Source organism: Astatotilapia calliptera, chromosome 9 (genome assembly GCF_900246225.1).
Source record: "Astatotilapia calliptera chromosome 9, fAstCal1.2, whole genome shotgun sequence".
NCBI classification, from domain to species: Eukaryota; Metazoa; Chordata; class Actinopteri; order Cichliformes; family Cichlidae; genus Astatotilapia; species Astatotilapia calliptera.
The window spans coordinates 17094746-17119646 of record NC_039310.1 but is presented as its reverse complement, the minus strand read 5'-3'; the positions used below and the strand labels follow the sequence as shown (position 1 = coordinate 17119646).

Here is a 24901-nt window from a genome sequence, read left to right as displayed (position 1 = left end):
ATTTTTTTCCCAAGTGTTAAAAAGAAATGAAAAAAGAAAAAAAATGTCACTATCTTCTTAACCCAGACTGTCCACAGCCTCCAAATATAACCTCATAAAAGCATTAGGTCCTCTGACACGGCTCTGTGTGTTAATGTCATAAAAAGATAGCAGCGTTTGGGGCTGTCGTTTAGCGCTCATGCCAAAGTAGGGTAACATCAGCGTGAGCTCTCTCTCTTTCTCTCTCTCTCTCTCACACACACACACACACACACACACACACACACTGCGGCTGAAGAGGAGAAAATAACACGTCGCCATCTTAAGCGTTTAACTCTTTGTCGTTCTGTGCATGGCGTGCATACGGCTGAGGTGTTCAAGAAGCACTATACCCATATATATATTTTTAGTACGCCTTTGGGCTTCTTTCAGTGTCCCTAAAAGAGCATGGTTGCCTGGCAACCGTTATTGTTGCCATGGAGATTCATGTGTTGGCAGCTGCTGCAATCAGCATTAACTCAAGGCACATATTCTCATTCCGATAGTCAGGCGATGGGAAGGCAACTAGGACACACAGTCAGAGAGGGATAGTAATCACTGTGAAACATATGCTCATCCATTACTTGCTGCATTAATACAATTATATCAAAAAGAAATTTATGGCTGTGCTTTGATGCAATGATCGCATTTCAGACAGAGGCATAAAATTCCACCTCATAACAGATCCCCACTTTTATTTAATAAATGGCACCAGGCTGTAACGCAACGGAAAACAATGCCATTTCTCCTCTGACATAAGAAGCAAATCTGTTCAAAACGTCCCTGCTCAGAGTCACATCTGTTCCCATTTGTCTTTTAAAGCAGCAAGGTAAAAAAGAAAGAAAGAAAAAGAAACAACAAAAAAACTCAATGTATGTGAAAATCTGTACACGATATAACCGGATTAAACGAGACAATGGCAACCCGGCTGAGAGATGTGAAAAATAGATCTCGCGAATGGCACGTTTGACAACACTGTTCGCACATTAAATAATTTCACATAGACCCTTATTACACAGTAAAGTGTATAGCGTTTGAGAGACAGTGAGGCTTACGTTTAGTGATAAATTTCAGACTAAACTCAATATTTTCAGCAGCTCTCTGCCAGCTGCTGCTGTTTCATTTCGACCTGTTGGGGGATAAGTGATATTTACCTCTTTCCATTCTTCATATGGGGAGGTATCCATGCCCGCTGGAACAATTGCAGCCCTGTTGTGAGCAGAAACACACGCAAGATCATGATAGTAGTTATTTCCCCTCTTTTTTTTCCCTTTTCCATGCTCCCAGCTCACTCTGTCACTTTGCTGTTGACATCACAGAGTTATGTAGGGATAAAGAGGCAGAGAAAAACAATAACAGACCCATTGACCCCTATTTCACAAACCTTGGGGGTATGGGAGAAATCCACTTACAAGGCTGGAACAGACCTGCTGATTGGGCCTCAATAGGCTTTCTATTAGGGAGCAGCAGAAGTGCAGCAGAAGGTCCTGACTACTGCCATTTCTGAGTGAGGATGTTTCTGTGATGGTGCAGATTTACATCTAACCTCCTGTACGCCTCGGGTTTGAAGCAGACACCGGACTGTATCTGGAATCAGAGGGAAAACTGGATAAGTGTGCGACGCAGTTACACAGCTATACATTATTCCACACTGTACCTTATAAAATCAGCAATCTGATCATATCACTCCCGCTGCATCTGTTTTTAAAGAAAAAAATAAATAACTGCGACCGAGCAAAGCGAAGCAGCGGCAGCACTGGAATACAAGTTATTAGAGCAAAATGATTTCCAGAAGGATGAGCACGTGTGTCCAAAATAAATGAATTCAATTTTTAATTCAATTACTGTTTTATGTTCAAGGTGGGCAATGCAGAGGAGGCAATCCACTGCACTTTAAGGCTAAAGACACAAATCTTTCCGAAACAAATCAAGATTAAGCCGCTCGTTTTACATTTATTAAAAAGAAAAAGAAGGAGAAGAAGAAGAAGAAAAAAAAGCCTGGGGTTTTCCTTTCAGCAGAGCAACCCTCAGACTATCGACTTCACTAAAAAGAAAACCTTAGGTTAATGGTTCTGTAAATTTCCCCTCTCTAACAGTTTTAATTGCACTACACAAGAGAAACATGGCTTTGGGAGTCAGACGCTATGATCTCCTGCCATAAGCATTAGAATGGAGGCTCACCTTGCTTTCTCTGGATGCTGCTGGTTGACATTTAACATCACAGAGAGAGGGGAGGTGCAGAGCCAGGTGCCCTACATGCACATTTGACCCCCTGCTAATGTCATAAGGGGAAGGTCCCACACACCCTTGCTTCGCTCATACAAAACACTACAAGGCTGCAGAGTACTATCTAAGTAATTACAGATAGACTTTAGTTACCTCTTAATATTTACATGTATATAGCATAATCCTGCAACTTAACGTTTCCACTGCATGAAATAAAAAGCTCAGTGTTTTATTGAATTATAAAGAACATATCAGTGTCTGCTGCTAGAAAGTGCAACGCTTCCTTATATTTGCACATTGTTAAATGTGCAAATATAAGAGCATTTTAGGTAATCATTAGGAAATCGACATCTCTTTTCTTTATTTTAACTAAGGCAAAAACACAATTCTCTGCAGCATGAGGAAGGATGCAGCACACTTTGGAGGGCACAACAAACACAGCCAGCAGGCCTGTAACCCAGTGCAGATGACCTGGTTCTGCTTGCACGCAACCATGAAATAACAACTGCTGTTTAGAGTTTGATGTTAGCTTGGGGAGCGTACTGTCCCTGCTCAAGCTAAGCAGGCAAACCTTACTGTCAGGATTTGCTTGGAAAAAAAAATTGCAATCAGGTCATGTCCTAAAACAAAGCAGGTGCTGCATCTACTGGGTTATTCTCTAATTCTGGAGTCTGCTCATTGCAGGTCAGGACTGGTGGCACATATAACGCTGTAACCCATATAGTCTTTTTTTTTTTTTTTTTTTTAAACACACTGGATGTTGAAAAGTTTCTATAATTTCTGATGACTGAACACATAGAGATGTCAGAAAATAAGCATCTGTGATGAAAAAGCACAATACAAAAATATGTGGAGCTTACTAAAATTTAATAGTTAACTATTTTGTTCGTAACAACCTACTAATGACATCTGTAAGGACTCAGAACAGCCACATATATGCATTTTATAATATAAATGTTTTTATATAGGTTGTAGAAACACATGGTGAAATGTGTGTGTTTGTGCACTTTTTTAAGCCACTTACAAAAGGACAATTTGAATAATTTGAATACTGTGTATTTATTATTTTTTAATAAACATTTTTTAAAGAATAAACATATTCCAAAGGCAATAATAAATCCACACAGCGGTTTGCATCTTTATAGACATCCCGTGGATGATTTTTGAATGTAAAGTAACAGCAAGAAATTGTCTCTACCGAAGGCGCACAATGTCTCACTACCACTGCTAAATATTCTCCATATTTCCACTCACATTGTGGAAATGCACAGTATGCCCCCTCTTTCTTATGTGGTACTGCAGGTATGTTTACCTGCCTATGTTGCTTATGTGCCATCACAGATTGGGCATCTTTTAATTTAAGCCAGAAAACCAAAATAAATGCCTTTTTTTCTTCCCCGCTTCCTCACAAGATCATTGAGGACAGCTGTGATTGCTCCTAACTTGATTTAATATCAATTTTGAGAAATTACAAAAGCCATTTGGAAATACATCAGAATCTGTTAAGTGAATGATACTGCCACACATTTTAACACATAAAAATATGCAACAAATTTGAACTTGGGTTTAAAAATAACTTGGCATTGATCAGCAAAATCAAAGCATGGATAATAATATCCCCACCAAAAAATATATAAAATAAAATATTAACTACAGTTTAACTATTGTGTTATAACATTTTTTACTAGAACTAATATGCTAAAAAAAATAAGACAAAAATTATAAGCATATTAAACCAAGTCTGCATAGATTTTATGGAGTAAACTGTAGCACAAAATGAGCCCCACTGTGTAGGCTGTGTGATGTTGGGGTAAGGCCTGATGCATGATACAAAAAAAAAAAAAAAATAATTAAAAGGGAGGGGAGACTGATAGAAAGGCAACGGTTACCAAGGCATCTCAGTTTGGTTAAAACTGATGCAACTACAACGTTTACTACTGCAGAGCACATAGCTCACAGCGACCCTGCACACACTTTCCTACAGACAGCACGTTCGCGTTTCGACCTGACTTCCAATTCGTTTCACTGACTGCCAAAAATAAAAGACCAACAACACCGACGCTTATTTGGGAGCTTTTAATGCTCACGCATGCCACACAGGTTTGAAATGAAATTAATATCTTGTTGTTGTTGTTGTTGTTGTTTTTTTAATTAGTTAATTAACTAATTTTACTCCATAGGGTCACATATAGTTTGATCTTGAGTAAAATGAATGTGGTTGTCAGGACATTCTCACACAGGTACGGTTGATGTGGCCATGCTGCAGAGGAAGGCCTGCTTCAGATTTTTTTTTGTCGGCTTAGACAGCAGCCTCGATCGAAGACGCACAGCACAGACCGCATTTCGATGTCGCCTTACATCTAGTTTTGTTGTTGTTGTTGTTGTGGCACTTGTTCCCATAGGCTCCGTGTGCAGAACGCTGCGCACGCAAAGGGCGTTTCGATGCGGCAGTTTCTCTGTGTTTTGACGTTAAAGAACGGCTGTCACGGCGATTATGCGACTCCCTTACTTCACGCAGATCGGTTTATATTTCTGTTGTACTCTCTTTTGTTCTTCTCGAGTCCAGAACAACGTGTCGGTGTGCGACAGAAATCCCTATCCGGACGTGTTGATCGCAAATCCAGCAGAAGTGCGAAACAAACAGGTTCGGTTCGATAAGAAGTCCAAATCCTGCTGTCCGTGAGTTCCCATCCGCCTTCTGCGCGGAGTCCCAACTTCTACCATTAGCCCACAACTTTTACAAACTTCCACCTCTGTCCAAATGATGGAATTTGCAACTGCAGCCACAAGTTATTTCTTTCTGTTTCCTCCCTACTTCTTTCCCCCCCTTGACGCCCCCCCCCCCCTTCCTCTCAACCCCCTTTTTTTCTCAAAAGAGAGGCCCACCGGCTGCCTCTTGATTAATAAATGTTTAGGCTATGTGTTTTGAAGTGAGGGACAAAAGGGGTTGGCCTGTGACCCCTAGGAGCCCCGACCTTGCGCAGGTTCATTGTGAGGCGCTGGGAAAGGGGCTTTGGGACGGAGACCCCGGGCCACTGACCCACACACATCCCAGAGCCCTGCCATTCATGTGCGCACCGCTGCATGTCGCCCCGCAGCTTCCATTGATTCAGCGGGAACAATAGCCTTACACCCCTCTACCTCCTCCCTCTGCCAGAGAAAAAGCAGCTTTCAAACTTCCCTATATGTCGCCTGATGCAAGCCTGAACAGAATTTCTCCTCTAACGCTTTAAATGAAGAAGAAAAATGTTGACAAAACGTTAACGCTCTCAGTGGTATGTTCACCCGAGTTGCATCACAACTTGGGTGAACGTTGCATCATTGCACTGACTGGATTCTTGCAGCCGTCAAAGGCCAACACTGTAACAGAGTGAAACAATGAAACGGTAACGGAGGGAAACTGTGAGACAGAGGATGGATGCTCGGAGGAGGACGAGATGACAGAAAGGAAAGAACTCGAAGAAACAGCGCGTGAATAACACCTGTGGGGTGATTTTAACGCTGGAGTCAGATATACGTTAATAAGTTGGAGGTAAAGCGGGCATTATTGCGCCTGGGCCACAGGGTTAGCAAGGTTACTCTAATGACATCATCCGTTTCGATTGGATCTTTGCCTGGAAGTCAATCACGGCAGGGAGTGAAGGGGACACAAACGAGCAGTGCAGGACTGCCACTTGCTTCAATCAATTACTGCTCCAATTTTGAATGCACAAGCAAGACTCCCTAAAAGGAAGCTACGCCTTTGCATGTCAGAAGTTACGTGTGGTAAAGGAAGAGGCCGTAAGAAAAGGAAAGAAATACAAGAAAGAAAGAAAATGCGTGTAAAGAAAACGCTTAACTTTATTTACAGGCCTTTAACAGCAAAACAAGTTTTATGGGTCTATTTACAGAGACAACAGCCCCCCCCCCCTCCCCAGCTTAAAATATTCCTCATTTAATCTATGCAGAGACAACACACAATTGAACTAACAGCCTATAGAAATTGAGTTGCAAAACCGGTGGCCTGATGCGTGAAACTGAAATGAACCTCTCAAGACAAATGGCGTTAAACATGATTAATTGTGGCCGGCAAGAAGGCGACCAGACTACACAGTCCTACCGTCAGGCTTCACCAGATTATAGAGCAGTTATTCCCACGTATAGACCACATAAACTACAACATGCTGCTAAAATCCCCACTGAAACGCAGTCTGACGTGTATAATAATGATAATAATAATAATAATGATAATGAGCAAATCAGATAAATGATCGCTTTAAATCACTGGATATATAGAACTTCCAGAACGCGCATATTTGAGTGTCTGCGAGCGAGCGCGCATTTGTATGGATAAACGCGTGTTGTGCGCGGGCATGTGAGAGGAGAGAGAGAGAGAGAGAGAGAGAGAGAGAGAGAGAGAGAGAGATTTTACTCATTGTAATGCACAGAGCGACCTGCCCTCTTTTTGAAAAAAAAAGCGAGAAAGCGCAGCCATGCTTTGCAGAGGCTACAGCGTCGCTCTCACTGGTAGCGTCAGCTTCTCGCCACACGGAGTCTTTGCTCGTTCGCTGCTACACGCCGAGAGAAACCGGGAATACACAGCGACTGCCTAGAGCTGCGGTGAAGTAATAACGCTCAGATGAAGTGAAAGAAACAGCAGGGCACGGATAAATACGAGCAGAGCGCACGGTGTGCTTGGGATCCACCATATGGCGTGGACCATTTCCACGGTGAGTATTTTCCGCCGGCGTTTGCTTTATAATCAAGCCTTTGAGCAATTATTGATGAGCTGATTTGCGTCTTTTTGCTCCCGCCGTTGGTAACGCGTGCGTTTTAAGAGAATAAAACGGATGGCGATCGTTCTCCGTGCAGATAACGGGTCCCTGTGCACGCTGCACTTGCCATTGTTATTGCGGGCTTCAGGGAAAAATCCACTACTAGTTTAAAAAAAAGGATGAGTAAAGACGTTAGAAAAAGCCGAGCAGGCTTAACGAGCGGGATTTGTTTTTATGGTTTCATGATTGTTCAGAAGGGGGAAGAGGACGGAGGATATCTGAGCCTCATCGTTTGTTCGTTGCACGGCGCGTGAGGACAATAGGGGTCATTTTCTTCTGGGAGGCGAGAGAGGGAGAGGGAGAGAGAGAAGAACTGGTGAAATATGGTGATTTGCTGACAAGTCGCGATGGAGCTCCAAACAGGGGTCGACGCGAGAGTCGGACTGTTTTCAGGGGATAGGGACGTTTCCGTCTAAAATGGCGATTCCCTTTGTTTCTGTATCCCTCTCCTCTGTGTTCCAGCGAGTGGGTGATGCATTGCAATTAGCCTACAATCTACGAGCCTGCGCCTTCTCTTTCCCACTCCACGGTGCTTTTTGTGTGTGCGCGCGCTCTTTAACTGTAAAACAGGAGCCGTAATTTTTTTTTTTTTTTAAACGCTGAGCTCAGGAGATCCTCACAGTTGTGGGCAGGTGTCCGATGCGACTCTTACTCATAAACAGCAGTGACTTGGGTTGAATTTAAGCTGCTTTCGCTCTAGTTTACAAGATATGCAAATCACCGTGTGCTCCGTGAAGTCTGCATCGCTGCAGATTTCACCGGGTTATAGCTGAATTGCACAGATTCTAGGATCTCTGTCAGTTTCCCACTCAGTTGAAGCATTCGACAGGAGAGGAATTCGCATTTATGCACGTCTGAGCCACTTTCCCGTTACATTCAGCGTGCGCGTTATATAATCTGGCCATAGCACGCATAATGCACCTTGCAGTTTAGTGAACGTCACTGATTAAAAATAATAATAATATTTTGAGGGAGTAAAAATCAGCTGCAGCTCATCACCAGAAGCTAAATGCAGCACTTGTCAAACTCACGTCAAGCGGCGCGATCAGAATGACACAAGCATCTCTCCATCGTTACTGTGTGCAGGGAGTGCGTGTGCGCATGCCCACGTGAGTGTGGGTCTATGTGTGAGTGTAGGTACACGTGTGTTCTCTCTTCTTTTCTTTTCTTTTTTTTTTTGAATAGTGCAATGTTGCATAACTGATCACAGCCAATGCCAGATTTGGGGCTTCACAATTTGCTAGACCATTGTTGGCATTTCCTCTGCCAGCACGCGCACATCCGCATGCACGCACCAACGCAAACACACACACCAACCAGCAGCAGAACTATTAACACATGTCGGCGATAAACGTTAATTCTCGGATTGGGAAGTCGTCAATTTCCCTCCTAGTTTCAAGGACACGGGGCAGCGATGAGGAGGACGCTGGGTAATATAGAGGAACATCTGTTTGCCTGGTGACGTCAGCACCCCCCCCCCCCCCCCTTTCATCCCAATCCTCTTGTGCTGAAGGCAGATGCCTCATTTGTTTGGCTGGAGCACCATTAATCCCAAAGTCAGAGGAAAAGACCGGACGGAGAGAGATCAGTCCCATTTAGGTGGTGCCCGCGCCGGGATCAGCTCGGTCTCGATGTCCCGGTGCGTTTGCTACGGATGGACGCGCGCGCACAGTGCGCACCGATGCGCTCAGGACACCGGCAGTTTCTCGGGGTTCTTCGGCTGCCCGGTTTGCGATTTGCGGCAATTTTAACCTGTGACCCGCAAAGAGAGGCTGCAGGCGTTTGTGTGTGCGTGTATCTATAGATGATGTGAGGAGGGCGTTATGAGGCTATAGGAAAATCAATATTTTGCACGCGGACCTTTTTCCTCCTTTTTTGGACGCCGAGTGATGTTTCTGAACAGGTCAATGTGGAATATGAGAATTTGTCATTTGCAATTCAATATGACGCATTTGTGTTTTCTTTTTCCTTAGGTGCACTATGGGATAATGGAGGATTTTTTTTTAATGCCTTCCTCGGTTTTGGACAAAAAGCAGTCGACGGACACGGATCAAGTCATTTTTGACTGCTAAAGCGGTCTGGGACGTATAATCACTTTGCCTCCAAACTGGCTGTTCTGCGTTAAAGTCCTGTAACTTAACCTCTTTTTTTTTCTCCAGCTGAATGTTTTTCCCCCGCTCACACACACACTCTAAGGTAGGCCTGTACAATCACCGGGAGAGGATCTGATCTCTTTTGATGCATACGGGATGCTTTGGATTTAAAAAAAAAAATCTTTACATTTTTGGCCAAACTTGACATCCCAAAAACATCTTTAGTTACACGTCAGAGGCCTCGGAGGCTGCAGAAATAAAGACTGATTATTATTTGTCGTAACAGGTTTTACGCAAAGGTTTGGAGGTGTCTGCCCTTTTCCCACAGTAGAGTGGATGCAGCTGGTGGACGGACACACACACACGCGCAAACACACACAGATGAGCGGGTTGTGTCTCTCCGTGTTCACAGCGGACCTTGATTTAATGTCTTACAATTAAGGCACGCGGTGAATGCCAAGAGATGATCTTCCTATCTTCTCCGATCTGCACACCCCAGAAATCAAAAGTTTAAAGTTGCAGATTTATTTTTTTAAGAAAAAAAAGATAGATAGCCTATAATGTTATTAAAACTATACTGGTGGCGTTCTCACACTGAACTTTTGCTCTTGTGTTTCAAACTGTAATTCGTGTGCCGTCATTCGTGTGCTGTCTCTTTTCCTCCTGCATTTAACAATAAACAAAATACAATATTTGAAAGCTCTTTATTTATATGAACATATTTGCTCCAGTGTGTGTGTGTGTGTGTGTGTGTGTGTGTGTGTGTGTGTGTGTGTGTGTGTGTGTCGGTGGGAGCTGTCCATCCTCACATAGGCTACCCGGAGCGCTGTCCACCCTCTGTGGTGCTGAAATCTGCGCGCCACCGATCAGCCTTTTGTTTCACTTGCCCGCCGGTGGAAAAGCGGAAATGGCTCAACTTCTTCTCTGTAGTGCAGGAATGCAGTCCGGACTCCTCGACGTAGAAACGCAAGCAACTGCGTTAGAAGAAATTTCGACATTCTTGCATTTTGCAGGCACCTCAAATGTTCTTTATGTACATATATTTACTTATTAATTTATTCTAAGTGTGGAAATTCGTGAAAATCTGCAAATGGAGTGACGGCTGGCATTACCGTTGAGCTCATTCGGTTCTAAAAAATAGCATAAAAACATCCCCACACATTTTTACTTCTAATCATCGTCGCACGAATTTATCAGCGACCCATTTCCCCCCTAAAACTTGCTTAGAGGAAAAAAAAATATTTTGTACAAATGACAATTATCACAGTAAAGAGGTTCTAACCCCCTCCCCCCACAAAAACCATATAGAGCCTCGCGTGACAAGGATAATAAACCATGATTTATTGGATCTGCATATTAATTTCCATAAGTACGCGTGGTGCCTTTGCGGAATGTAAATGAGGAGGACGACCGTGGAGCGTGTGGCTTAAACACTCGCATGGACTTTAAACGAATATCAGGTTTTTAAAATGTGCTTCACCAAAATCATTGGCTCAAGCAGATGAATGCAGACCACTAACTGTGAGAGTCTTGTGGCATTTCCGCTGGATGAAATAACATCCTTCGATCTTAGTGTGTCGCCTGGTGGCGTCCGCACGCAATATCAAACCGTAATGGAGACTCTCTCTTCCGGACAGTTAAAGATCAGTGGGGCTTCATTTAGTACGACTCATGTTAGAGTATTTATTTATTTATCTGGACGCATTTCTGTTTTTCATTCAGATGATTGGCTCCATGTTGCACACACCGACAGAAAATAATCAGATCTTAATTAATGACATGAGTCTGTGCGCTTCATGTAGATAGAAGGATAAGCGGGGCCTGGCTAAAGTGGGGAGGGGAGCACATAAAAGTCATTTCACCAAATCATCAGTTTATTTCCTTTAAGTCTTCCAGAGAAACATATCTGGATCAGCGTAAGCATAAACTGAATCTCTAAGTACAGTCAACGGATTCCACAGTGCGCATGATCGGTTGCCGTAGTGTTTAAAATCAGCTGAGTGGTTAAGGAGGGGGACTGACAGTTTAAGAAGTCCGCTCTAACATCCACCTGCTCGGGTGGTTAATATCATTACAAATGAAACTACAACTCGGTCGCCTCATGAATTAAAAAAGAGCAGTCTGCCTGCCGTGTCATGTATTTGGTACACTGGTGGGTCTCAGTGCAGGGAACCACATTACAAAATTGAAATTTCATATCTGAACTCAGCAGCCCTGGAGTCTGGTTTCTACTGATAACCAAAATCTTCAAAGTTGAATGAAATCCATGAGGCTGCCATAAAGCATGTTCATCATGCTCCTGCTTTGCCTTCAGCTCCTCCTGCACGGGCTGCTCAGGACGTCAGAAGAACTCTGCTGCCCTCTTGTGGCGGAAATTGATAAATGCTGTTAAACAGCACATACAAGATTTAGTAAAGAGCAAATTCTTAAAGATCCCCTGAAGGCATGTTTATAAACAGGCTCTCTTTTGAGTGATATTTTTTTGGGGTGATATCGGGTTTTTTTTGTTTTTGTTTTTTTTAAAATTATTTCCATAAAAAGCTCAGCGTGGTTGGAAAGCTTGAAAATGGCACTACGAGCTCTTCCATTATTGAAATAATGGAGAAATAGATCAGTGTTGTTTGGCTTGTAACAAACAGGAATTCCAGCAATACAAGGGTCAATGTAAAGAAATAAGAACACATTAAAAAAAAAGATAAAACACCACAGATTAAAAAAATTTTTTTAAAAAGAGTGAAAAAAATAAAAATAAACATGTCGATCAATGCCTCATCAAACAAGTTTTGTTCTAAAACAAAACAAACAAACAAAAACCTAAGGATTTTTCCTCCATGTTTTTTTCTATCCATCCATTCTCTTTTGCTTATCCAATTCAGGGTTGTGGGCTGGGCAGGTGGGTGGGGGATCCCATCCTAGTTACCATAGGACAAAAGTAAAACCTGGAAATGTCGCAGCAACACAGAGAGACAAATAACCATTCACACTCACACTGGACTGTGGGAAATACTCAAAGAGAACTCACACAATCACAGGGAGAACATGCAAACTCCACACATGAAGGTGGAAGGTGGAGACGAACCAGAACCTTCTTGCTGTACGGCAACCGTTTAGTTAACTAAAATGTTCCTTCACACATGTAGTTTTAGTTTTCAGTTTATATTTAGTTAACTACAATAACCTTTGTTTTTAGTCAACTATAATAACCTTGCTCCAAAGCAAGCTGCATGTGTTAAATTCTGAAACATGCATCATTCTGCAGTGAAGCTTCCATGAAGAGTCACCAATACACCTTTTTAAATGAGGACAGAGGAGAAAACAGATGATATTATGAGTGTTGGTAAATTGCATTTAGAAAAACGTGATTTCAGGAGATAAAAGCAAAAAAAAAAAATAAATAAATAAATCATTTATGAGCATTTTGTTAATGTATTTGTTTGTCTGTTTTTAAAAGCAACAATTCAAATTATATTTAATGGAGTCAAAGTGTGTCAATGGCAGAACATAAAAAACTAGATATACTTCTATAAATAATGTGTCTGACCTGGATTATAAAACGTGGATTTATGTCTGGAATAGTTCCAAGTGTTGCAGTCCTACAACAAGCTCCAAATGCACAGTTTTGTCTGAGAAACAGTCCAAGTCTCAAAGATATTTTACAATAATATAAGGCAAAAATGATCATTACTACATTGGAAAGGCTCCCCCTTCTTCTTAACAACTCTGCTTGAAAAATGAGTCAGTTTAATCCGTCTATGTGTTTTTGTTTTTACTTTTCAGCATCTAAACTTCTCTTTTGTCCCAGCAGAAATCCTTTTCTTCGACAGTTTTGCCTTCATGGTCTCCTCATTACCAAAGTGCTGACGTACTGTGACTGTAATGGCTGTGCCACCGTCCTCACCCATCTTATCTCATTAGCCGGACCTGATTGGCCATGAAGGTGTTCTCTTGCCATCTCAGAATAAAGTGACTGTCTTTGCCACTTCTTAGATCATAACTCCCCAACTATTCCCCCCCCCCCCCCCACCCAAGAGAGACATAAGCAAATTAAAATATGTTCGGAAAGAGCTAAAACGCTGACCTTGAACGTGTGGAACAATTTCAGCGCTTGTGATGCTGTTGCAAAGAGAGGATTCTGACTTTAATTACCAGTTTGTATAATTCTTTACAGTAACTAAAGGGAGATTTAGTAGTACTTATATGAAAGATATGAACATAACAAAGGCCAAACGATGTCATTTTTAGAGAACAAAACACATCTTAACATTAAAATTAGAGTCTACTTTAAACATGGAGACTGATATTTCATTCTTTTACTATAAATGTTTCTAACTCTGAGGATCTAGCTACAAATCCCAGTAAATTTATCAATAATACTTTGTAATGAATCATTTTACATCTGACCAGATACTGTCAACACAGTATCTGTTAACTCAGAACTTGCTAAGATGCTTTTCAGACTGTTTTTGAAGTCATGACTGCAAATGGATTTTACAGACTAGCTAAGAAATAAAACAGGGAAGAATGGCATCGCAACTATTTAAATTAAAATATCTCAAATGTTTCTACTCTCTGACTCCATTTCTCTCCATGTCACAAATGGAAAAACATGATTTCAAAACAAGACGACTTTCTGGAATATCTTCAGTGGGTGACTCACTGAACAGACTTTTCCACTGATATTTAGCTGCCAAGAAACCAAACCAGAGGGCGAAAAGAATTAAGGCACATTCACTGCGGTTTGAAAGCAGTGGTCAGCTCTAATCACTGCTAAAGGTACCTTTAATGTGTGCAGCAGACATGCCATGGTAAATAACCATGGTTACTTGGATAGAAGAAGGGGGAAGAGTGTGTCCTTTAAGGCGTTGAAACGAGCACCTACAAATGAGTTCTTGTGGAGAGTAATTGCAGAAATTACTGTTAGCAGCTGAAATGTCTGTGAGAAGGCTGCATGCTGCATTGTGAGCTTCTCTGAGCTACAATGAACTTAAGTTTCACCTGTGGAGTTTAGGCCTGTACCCTCTGCAATGAAACCTAGCTCAGATATAAACTATGGAGCTCTACGCTGAGCTCCAGCCCACCATAACCCTGCAGTTACCTCTTTTAAACCACATTACTCACCAAAGTGCAATTTAAGATCAAACTTTCAATGGGCTGGAAGTCATGCAAAGCAGTGAATTTGATTAGACCCTTCCTCAGAGTCAGTTAATATCTTCCAAACATGTTGACAAAGGTTCACAGGATCAGTTATTCTCTCTAAACATAAGTCTCAGGCCCAATCAGAAGTAATGTTGCCTAGCAACTATTAACAGATTACAGACATCTTAGTATAAATTGTTTCTAAATGGTAAACAATTAATCTTCACTTGCAAAAAAACAAGCATTGAAGCACCTTTTTAAACTTTTTAAAAGTTTAAAAGTTATATCTAGTATGTTTCTTTAACAGTGTGCATCTCCTTGTTTCTTTTGAGTGTTTATAATCAAGCCCATAATTTATTTTGGTTGCTTCGGTGCTTAAAAGGAACGTTCTTTATCTCATTATTTCACCACTATAAAACCTTAACCCTGCACTACAATCTGAAGTCTTGAAATACAGATTCAAATGTTAAAAATCAGGATTTTTTAAAGCAAGAAATCACGTGATTTAAATGCTAAAGGAGGTCGTGGGCTCTATCTGAATAAAACCTATGACGTTTGACTTTCCAGTATGGTTGTACTGCACTATACCATCCACAAGATGGCAGTATGAGCACAGGTAAAGCTTGGCAAGCCCGCAGATCTATCATGGGAAATCTGACACAACGTGAGATAAACGCTACAACAGTGAAATGAAAAGGTTCGTGTTGTTCTGGAGTACAATTGTACTCCAGAATTGTACTTATTGTGATAAAACTAAACTTAAGTGGGCGAACAATCGAAAAAGCAACAAAAATTATTGAATTAAAACATTATGCCAATATCTTTTCATTTGAATAAAGCAGTAAGAGATCAGCGAAATTATCTCCTCTCTGAGCTAAAACAGCTTTAAGATTATAGACGTTGGTTAATTTGCGACTCTTGAAAAGGATACAAACTGATGTCTCGTAACCAAATCAGTGAAGCGGGCTATTTTATGATCGGGGGGGATCTTTGCAAAGATCTTGAACCCAAAGCGTATTACAGAAGAGAGACAGAGCGCATGCTGCTTTGTTTGCCATCCTTTAAATACCAATAATTAAAACGTTAACGTGATTGGGTGGTGAGTGCCAGGGGGAGAGGGTGTCTGTATCCCAATAGGCGAATCCTTTTTAATAACCCGCCTCGAGATAATGATGTAAAAAGGACCGAAGCGTCTTGTGCGTAACCAGGGTTATCGTGGAGATCCGGTGAAGGTGAATCAGACACAGAAAGGGAGAGAGGCAGGAGAGAGTGGCTCTTATTACGTGAGGCTCCTCCTCGTCTCTACACCTCAGCTGACAAGTGGAGCGAGCCTGCAACTTCACCACTGACACACAACTAAACTCGTGAAGGACAAACAGAGGAAGAAACTCTGAGACGTGCGTCAAGAGTTTCCCGAAGAGACCATAGCCTGCAACGACGCGGAATCCACGAGGCTATGGACAGGAGGATGAACTTGAACGTAAGCGGAGGGGACATTTTTCACAAAACTCTGAGCGCCGTGTCCACTAAAAAAATGGACCCTTTCAGATCGTCGGCCGGCATCGAACTACCAGCCAGAGACCGCCAGTCACCAATCAGCTGCTTTGACCAGGCCGAGCCAGACCCGATTCAACCGGGAGGACTGGCAGGAGGCAGAGGAGGGACGCTGGGTCTGCCGACGGGATCTTTGTGCGTAAAGTACGGAGAGAGTGCCAACAGGACCTCGGCAGCGGAGAGCAGCGGAGGTGAGCAGAGTCCCGACGATGACAGCGACGGCAGGTGTGACATGGTCCTCCTCAGCGATGGGCGGACGGTGAGCGCAGGGAAAGCTGAAGGAGGTAAGAAAACCAAAGAGCAGAAAATACTGAGGCTAAACATCAATGCCAGAGAAAGACGACGGATGCACGATCTGAACGACGCGCTGGATGAGCTCAGAGCGGTCATCCCCTACGCGCACAGCCCGTCAGTGCGGAAACTCTCCAAAATTGCCACTTTGCTGCTCGCCAAAAACTACATCCTCATGCAGTCACAGGCGCTGGAAGAGATGAGGAGGCTAGTGATGTATCTCAACCAGGGCCAAGCCATTTCTGCCGCTTCCATACCGGCCACCACTGCCCTCGCAGCTCCCGGCTTGGGCGCGTTCGACCAACCGGGTGGATACCCCTTCCCCACCGGAGTGGCCGGGTCCTCCTGCCCCGATAAATGTGCCCTGTTCAACAATGCCACTTCCAGCCTCTGCAAACAGTGCACTGACAAGCCTTAACGCGCCTGACAAAGACTCCGAGAAGCACACGAGAAAGAAGAACCCACTTTTAAGGACACTTTTGGAGAGGAAAACCAGTGAAGTCAGTAGGCTAGAGACAAAAAAGGAAAAAAAGAAAGAAAAAGTAATGGCGACGAATACTTTTATGATATTTACTAAATGCATTAAAACGCGCTTTTTTTTGTTCAAACATTACTTGATTGTGAATATAAATCATCCTTAAAGTGCTGGTATGAATGACAGTGAAGACCAAACAGACGTACAGTAGGGCCTGTGAGAATGGCTGCAAGTGTTGATTTGAGTGAGTTGTTGATCACTTGCTCTGTGATGGACACTTTTGGAAATTTGGGTGACCTGACAACTTGCGATTCTTTCCACTTGAGTAGATGGACATCTTGTCGAAGCGGTCCACACTCACTCTCTGCTGCTTTCTCATTTATTCACGGTTTTCTTTCCATTCAAGTCAGAGACTTTTCCTCTTTTTTTTTTTTTTTTTGGTTTAAGGCCTGCTTTCACGAAGTTTTTCTGCTGAGCAAGTGGAATGCTATGAGCAAGGAAAGTCAAACGAAACAGCGAGTTAAGAGGTTGAATCAGTCAGATGTTTATGTGCTAATTTTAGACACTTGTTAATCGTTGCGCACGCCTATTGCAATTCTTTTTGGGGGTGAGGGGGCACTGTCATATAATAAACATCCAGATTTCTTTTTGTTAAAATCCTGAATTGAAGCTTATCACGTGTTTCGATGTGCTTTTGTAATTTATTCATTTGAATATCTATGATGGATATTTTTTGCTTGCATTGCACATTGTCGTCTCTCTTTTTCTTGTATTTTTGTTTTCTTTTGAAACATGACGATTGAGGTCTTCAGATTATTCGCGTTGTCAGGTCGGGCTGTGGATTATTGTAGATACCTTAGTTATTATAAGAGCAGAGGAGGGCCGTTTGTATGTATTTCAGTGTTGAAAAGCTTTATTAAAATATTTTGAACAACAGAAAAAGAAAATCTGATTATTCATGTGAAGTGTAGCGCACGTGGAATCAGAGCGAGCTGCCTTTAACTGTTAATTGTTCTTGTTGATTTTTATTTTATTTTATTTATTTTTTTTGGGGGGGGGGGGGGTTAATTTTTTTTTTTTTAAAAAGGATAACTTTAGAGCCTCTCTGTTCTAGGAGCGATGCAGCTCTCATTTGTCAGTCTCTGCATTCTCACCAGGTGTCATGCAGAGAGGGGAAATAATGCTCAACAATTTTCTGCTCCATCAAAACCGGTAACTTTTCTTGTCTTAAGTCTTGGGAACGAAGGCCAGACGTGGGTGGGCGAACGTTCAGGGCAACATTAAGATGTTTGTGCTCCACGGACTAAAAGAAAAAAGAAAGAGAAAAGAAAGAAAGACAACAAACCCCAAAAACAAACAAAAAAAACCCCACACACTCTGATGACCTTTACTGTGGATGTTGAGACAATTTCCACGCCTGTGTGTAATAATATGATAATGCGAAAACAAGTGTGTATGAAAACTGTCGGCAGTAATACCTGGCCTCGCATAATCAAACAGATCGTTAAGGCAATTAGACCTCCACACTGTGATTAAGAAATGTAATTAAGACTGTTTCATTGCCGCAATTTGGTGTCTTTACTTAGAACGCAACCATCAGCTGCTCCGCGATCGACTCAAGCTTCGTCCCCCTCACTTCACTGTCCACATCGAAAACAATTTGATAAGGAAATGCTTTTGAAACAGTAAAGCCAATCTAGCATTAAATCTCCACGATCTCCCCCCCCCCCCCCCCCCCCCCCTAAAAGGCAGGGTAAATATCGTGAAAGCTTCAGCACCATGGACAGAGGCCACAGACTTCACATTTCAGACCATGAATTAGCACCGATCATTTCGCACCACAGATTTCCCCGAACTTTTTAATACAATCAACTAAATTCAATACAGCAAACGTCTTGCCAATAAATGTTTCTGTTGTAGATGGATACTGTGATATTTTAGGCACAGCTTTCATTTGAAATCGTCAAACAAGCTTCAAGCTTGCAGAGCCATACACCAAAAACCTCTTTAAATGTAACATGCTCAATGTTTTATCCTAATAATTTTAACCAAAAGCCTGCATCTTTATCTCATTTTTCCACATAGAAGCAAACAAATATGAAAATGTGTTAACAATGCTGGTTTCTGATTTTTTTTATTTATTGTTTTTTTATTTTTACTAGTCTCCGATCTAAGCTTTGTGTCTGTATGATGAGCCATTCTGACAACAGGGTCATTACAGTGTCCCATTTAATCCCATCACACCCCTGAATGCCTTGAATCTTCACAGAAGAGCCCTTAATCAAGACTGGAAATAATCAGGAGACATCAAAACAGCTCTGGAGTGAAAATCCTGTCAGCAACTCACGTTACAGGATTTAAGCTTTTATTTATTTATTTACTGTAGTTTGAACACAGAGATGAGGCTTTTTTTTCTCCCCCTGCTGCTGTTTGAAAATGAGACTTCACAAAAATATTAATTATGCAATATGCATTAATGCATAAATGAGTGGAGCATTTAACCCATACTAATATTCACATTAGCCCATAAGAGGAGATTCCCCAGGGATGAGAGAGAGCCATATGGGTGCATAAAACAGAACACAACATCCAAAGGAAAACAGACAACAGCATAAAATATCAATGTAAAGGCAGAGGACAATTTTAGAGCAAACATGAGGAGCAGGTTTGTATAAGAAAAAGTAAGAAACTGAATAATCAAAAGTCTGCTAGATACTTGGTATTTCAGCCATTTTTACAAGTAGGTGAAATGTCATGTACACACAAGGGTGCCTGAAATGTTAAGCTGGGCCGGGCAGCGATAGAGCCCCAAGATGCCTCATGAAAACAGAAAAAAATGGGAGGATTTCAAGCTTCTTCTTTTTTTATCCATTTTTTTTAAAGTGGCCACCAACCAAGTCATAATAGGGAGCATCGCTTTTATCCAAAAGCCTAATAAAGCTGCATCTGTCTTTAAAGCATTTACAGTGGGAATCGGGACTGACGAATAAAACTGGAAGATAACAAAAAAACCCACCCCTTTCATAAACTATAAAATGTCCAATTTGCCATATCAGTGGGCAGCAGGGCGCTCATTCATAACGCAGCTGCTGTGTATGCTAAAGATGATAAACATTAAAAATATACATAAGTACGCCAAATTGAAATGTCTCCTTCATATCAGTAGCTGGCAAAACTCTGACAATGGATTCATCCATGCTGTGTCACACGCTGTGTATAAAGATATATGTGCTGCACTGGTTGAGGCACCAAATCAACTGCTGGGCGGTACTTCATTTTTGTCAGGCCACTGATAGCAATGCATAATGTTGTTGGTGCACGCAATGCTGGCTAATAGAACTGTGAAGCTAAAGAGGTAAACTGCTTACATTGAGTAGTACAAATTTGAACTTCTTAACAGTGAAACCGTCATTATCAGATGCACTGTAGGGCCGATATATGAAGCTAGTCTTCGTAGATGAGCCCATTATCACATTCGAGAAATTTACTTGAGCTTTTTCTGAACTTCAGCTACAAATCTTTCCAATAGCACTTTTATTAGAAACTTTGCTTATTAGACAAGGAATACTGAATGCAGTTTTTAGGCTAAACCGTCCAAACTTGCTGAATATTTCCAAATCTTTACAACAATTAAATACATGCTTACCACCTTTAAAACACAAATAGGGTTGTTTTAAGGAGCTAAAAAAATGTCCAAATCCATCTACTCATTCTTTGTGTGCAGGAAGATAAACACCACATTTGATTTAAGGTTGCCCTGAACAAGACCAGGTGTGGATCTTACAGATTAATGCTATAACTAAGCCTTTCCTTTCAAAACAGAAACGATCCCTATTATAATATTTAAACATTGATGCTTGAAGGAGCTGTTTAACTGTAATAAAGGTTTTTATTTAGAGATGCTTTGTTGTAACTCTGAGCTGCTTTATATCTGTAAATATAAAGAATACTGACGGCGACTTAGACCACTTTCGCTGCAATAACATTCAGTATTTCCTGCATATTTCTAACTGTTTTCCCACTCACCTAACGAGCTCCTAATTCATTACATCGCAAATGTTTTTATCTCGGAGGCAGCCTCGAGGTCAGGTAAACATATGGCAGCTCGTTTAGCTCTGAAAGTTCTAACAGGGCACAATAAATGACGTAGCAAAGTGTGATTATCCCCTCATCTGGAATACAACAGTTGAGTAACATCTCTAATATTCCAACTGCCTCCATATTAATCAGATTAAAACCCCAATCTCCTAATCCCTGTTTACCGATGGCTCTGTCTTTCTGCCGTAATCTGATGTTCTTTTATTCCGCTGGGATTAAACTATGTCATGGCTGAGCACAGTAATTTGGTGGTGGCCGTGTTGTTGTTGTGGACAGCACTGGCTCTTTGTTGCTGTACAGGTTGTTTATTCCAGAAGAAAAAAAAAAGACAAAAAACAATTTACTCTGTGGCTTGAACAAACAAGAACAGGCGATGAAGTGAAGTGCATTCATTGTTCAAATATTTGTGCCAAATAAATCAAATTATGAACGCCGTTGGGAGGCAATTCACTCGATTTGATGCCGTTTTATGGGGCCGTTGCCTGAAATATACTTTGAGCTTTGGTGTGCTTTCCATGCGCGTGTTGATTTTATTAAGAAATTACTTGTTATCCACACATCTTGATAAAAGAAACAATTTATTTTTCATTGAATTTACAGATTACGCGATCGTTTTAACGTCAAAAACTAACTTCCGGTGGCGCAGTGGTCAAAGCTTCCCCGACAGCTGTGAACTTTCCATTTATGTGACCTTAACATCGAGATAATGTGCTTGATTAGAGCGGATGGAGAACTCACAGTGACCCGAGCGGCCGCTCTGGATTATGTTAACAGCACCACGCTCGGCTGCACTCAGCCACGTCGATGCAAACCTTAAAAAGAGTGAAGGATTTAAACTAAAACGTGAAACTGCAATGGTTTTTGTGTACTTCACCTGTGAGAGAGACAGATCCTGCTCGTCCTGCTCAATATGCAGATCGTGACCCTCTCAGGGTTCATTAAAGCCAAGGCGAGGTGGATTTCATCTCCATTTTCTCATATTCATTAACTCTGGCTTTCACACTGAAATAAAGACACGAGGAAGACACAATAACACCGAGAGTCACTCGCTTCTCATTTAATGTACACACACACTTTTTCTTTGTTTCCCTCCCATACACACGCCGATCACGAGACAAATGAAAGGCCTGACCAATAGGGAGGTGTGTAGCGCTATAAAGAAGACATTGCCTGATACAACCTCAATTCTGTGTTGTGATAATGACAACCACCTATTTATGTGCTGTTCCTACAACAATTCATCACCTGATTGCTGAACAGGTTTCTGATTAGAGTGTAATCTGAAGATTAGGATGCACTATGAGCAAGGTCAGCTATATAGCAAACAAAGGCATAAATTCAGTCATAAAACAGTTCAAACGGTGACTGGATCTGAGGCCAGCTACTCAATGATAACGCGCTGCCACTTTCTAGGAACACAGAAGAATTTACAAAGTGGGTTTCGGCCTAAAACGTGGGAAGAATAAACCAACAATCTCGTTCCCTCCCTTTGAAAAATCTGTCACGTTACTAGAGCATGAAACCCCGCCGTTAGTGTAACACTTGCTTGGCTGATCTTCCTGATGTGCTGAGTGCCACTCCAGGCTTCAGTATATCTGTCTGAGCAGAGGTCTTTAACAGCCATGAATGCCAAGCATGGGGGAGGCAGGCCAGGCCAAGCGTAACCATGGCGGCCCAATGTCCTTGGCTCCTTGGCGGCCTTCACCTCACACTCCCTGCACAGTGAATTTTATGGCTAATTTCCGGCAATTTATCCTGGCACTTTCAGAAGAGAGATTCCTGCGGGAATAATGTGCATAATTTGCATAAATCATCCTGATAGAATGCATATCAGCATGTAACCCCCCTGTCTGATGCCGCAGCGTTTACTTTGTAATCAAAACTGACTCTTTTCCACCGGCGGAAGCACAAGAGCCACGAGAAGAGGGTCTGGGTTTAGGTGAGTAATTACAAAGAAATGAAACACGCATACAGGGGCTCGTGAAGAAAAAGCTCAATGAAACTTTTGGGAATTAAAAAAAACAAACAAAAAAAACATGAAATCCAAGCTACAGGGAATACATCTGAACTATATTAAGTATTTATATATTTAGCTGCTTTTAAAATGCACAAAAAGAGAAGTAGTCTGATCTCCGTTTCTCGTGTGGCACAGTTTAGCACTAGTTTTCCTCTTCTTTTTCTTTTTGCCACATTCTTATATCAATTCCTAATTTAAAACAATTTCCTCCCACTGTCTTTCCGTGTCCTTAGCGCCGCATAAGTGAGACTTCGATTGCAGTTCAGTCCACAGCGCCTGTTCTCAAAAGCTCCCTCTGTGTAAGCAGCCAGTTGTCTGAGGGGAAGAGACGTGGGTCAGTGCGAGGCTTCCCCCCCTTGCTGTGATCGAATCTGACGTACAGTGAGAATGTGCATATTCTCTTGGACTGCCTTCGTTACAATAATCAGCCGTGGTCAAATCGACTTTGTTGGTCGAGGAAGTACGAGATGAAAGAGAGAAATGGAGCACAATAGGAAGAGGAGGTTTTTGTCTTTCAGCGCGCACGCAGACAAAAGGCATGTGGCCTGATGGAAATGCTATAGAGCATGCAAGCTGCACAAGAGGTAGTGGGTTAACTAATCAGAGAAGACACACAGACAAAACATAGCTGCACGGGGAGAGAGTGCTGCACTCGTTAAATGCATTCGTTTTCGTGACTGACAGGGTGTGTGTGGGGTTTTTTGTTGTTTTGTTTTTTTTGGTGCGTGTGCATTTAAGAGGAGCAGCCTTCATTGAAGCGAACAGATTTGTGTATCCACACTACCAGGTTCCTCCACTGGCCTTCACCCGAGAATCTCAGGATCTCAGATGGTATCACTGGTGACAACGGGACAGTCGTCCGCTGGATAGACGTTAATCACAATAATACAGGGCAGGCTAATCACGACTCACTGATCAAGCGCTTAATGACATGCCTGCCGTACCCACTGTAACCAGCCCGCTGCTGAGGGATTCACACACCAAGGCTAGCCCCTTTTGTGGGGGGCAGGAGGAGGAGGAGAAGGAGGATGGCGGTTATGAGCCTGGTGCACAGCCATCCAGACAATAATTACTCGATGACTGTGGTCACATTAAGGATCAGTCAAAGCAGATTAATTTCGACTGATAGCATTGGTCCCTCCTAAATGCAGATTTTCTTAATAAGAGTGAAATTGTGCCACTGCGAGGTTAGGCACAGAGAGAGATTTGCTTATACGGCGATACTGCAATTACTTATCTGGAGAGACAATGTCTTCTTGTTTGCACAAATCAAACTGTACTTCTGAATGTCAGTGCAAAAATTACCACACAAATGTGTAGTTTTTTGTTGTTGTTTTGTTTGTTTTAATATCGACTGGTCTGACGTGTGTGTGTTTGCATGCAGGAACCGTATGCATCACCACATACGAGACTGCTTGTGTGGTACGGGTAGGCCTTTCAGTAAGTACCCAGAGACCCCCCAAGAATTACCCAGAGCAGAGAGGACAGCATCTGTTTGTGTGCTTGTGCCGAGCAAACAAGGCAATTTAGAGAACACCAAGGGAGCTGCTAATAAACACAACCTTATTCCCCCTTCCTCCTACACCTGGCACTGAATATTGCAGCACTACAGTGAGGATGCCTGTCTGCATGTGTGTGCATCTATATGTATGTGTGAGAGATAGAGTGTGTATGTGTGTGATGCAATGCCTCGTTGACTTGACCAGGAGGGCTGTTATGGGGCTTTTGCAAGTGTGCATGTGATCGAGCGTGTATGTGTTATAAGGGAGCATGAGAAAATGTGCAACATGCGTGTGCAACCATTCATCATTCTGCAGTGAGAGGCATGCCAGTGCTGCTGGGAAATGGCAGGTCTGTGTCCCATCACACCCTGGCGTCTTTGTCTGTATGGTCAAAGCTGCGCCAAAATGTCTGCCCTGGATACCTGGCATAGAAACGGTGCTTTACTGTACACAAAGGTGTGTGAGTACCGGGCTGTCAGACACTGGACTTCTCCTACTTGGATGCCAGTCACGATGGCCTAAATGCAGTTGTCCTTTACTTTATTACGGCCAGACGAAATGTATTCTTGTGTTCATTTTTAAGGTGTTACACTTTTAAAAGCAACATTATCATTTAATAATCCAGGACCTGAATTTTCATTCATAAACATTTAAACTCTTCCCTGTTTTGCTTTTTT

At 42.1% G+C, this 24901-nt stretch overlaps 1 protein-coding gene and 1 long non-coding RNA gene across 2 annotated transcripts; both read left to right on the top strand.

Moving 5' to 3' along the window:
- Positions 1-6701: 6701 nt before the first annotated feature.
- On the top strand, positions 6702-9846 carry LOC113028989 (uncharacterized). Its single transcript, XR_003273323.1, has 2 exons — positions 6702-6953; positions 9032-9846. It is a non-coding gene; the product is annotated as an uncharacterized LOC113028989 (long non-coding RNA).
- Positions 9847-15475: 5629 nt separating this feature from the next.
- Positions 15476-17655, top strand: bhlhe22 (basic helix-loop-helix family, member e22). The gene has a single exon (XM_026179525.1). It carries the CDS (start codon positions 15744-15746, stop codon positions 16548-16550), a length of 807 nt encoding a protein of 268 aa, XP_026035310.1. The 5' UTR covers positions 15476-15743; the 3' UTR covers positions 16551-17655.
- Positions 17656-24901: the final 7246 nt, after the last annotated feature.

Bases quoted from the DNA above. Each gene is read 5' to 3' on its own strand.
- bhlhe22 (XM_026179525.1), top strand. From the start codon at position 15,744: ATGGACAGGAGGATGAACTTGAACGTAAGCGGAGGGGACATTTTTCAC.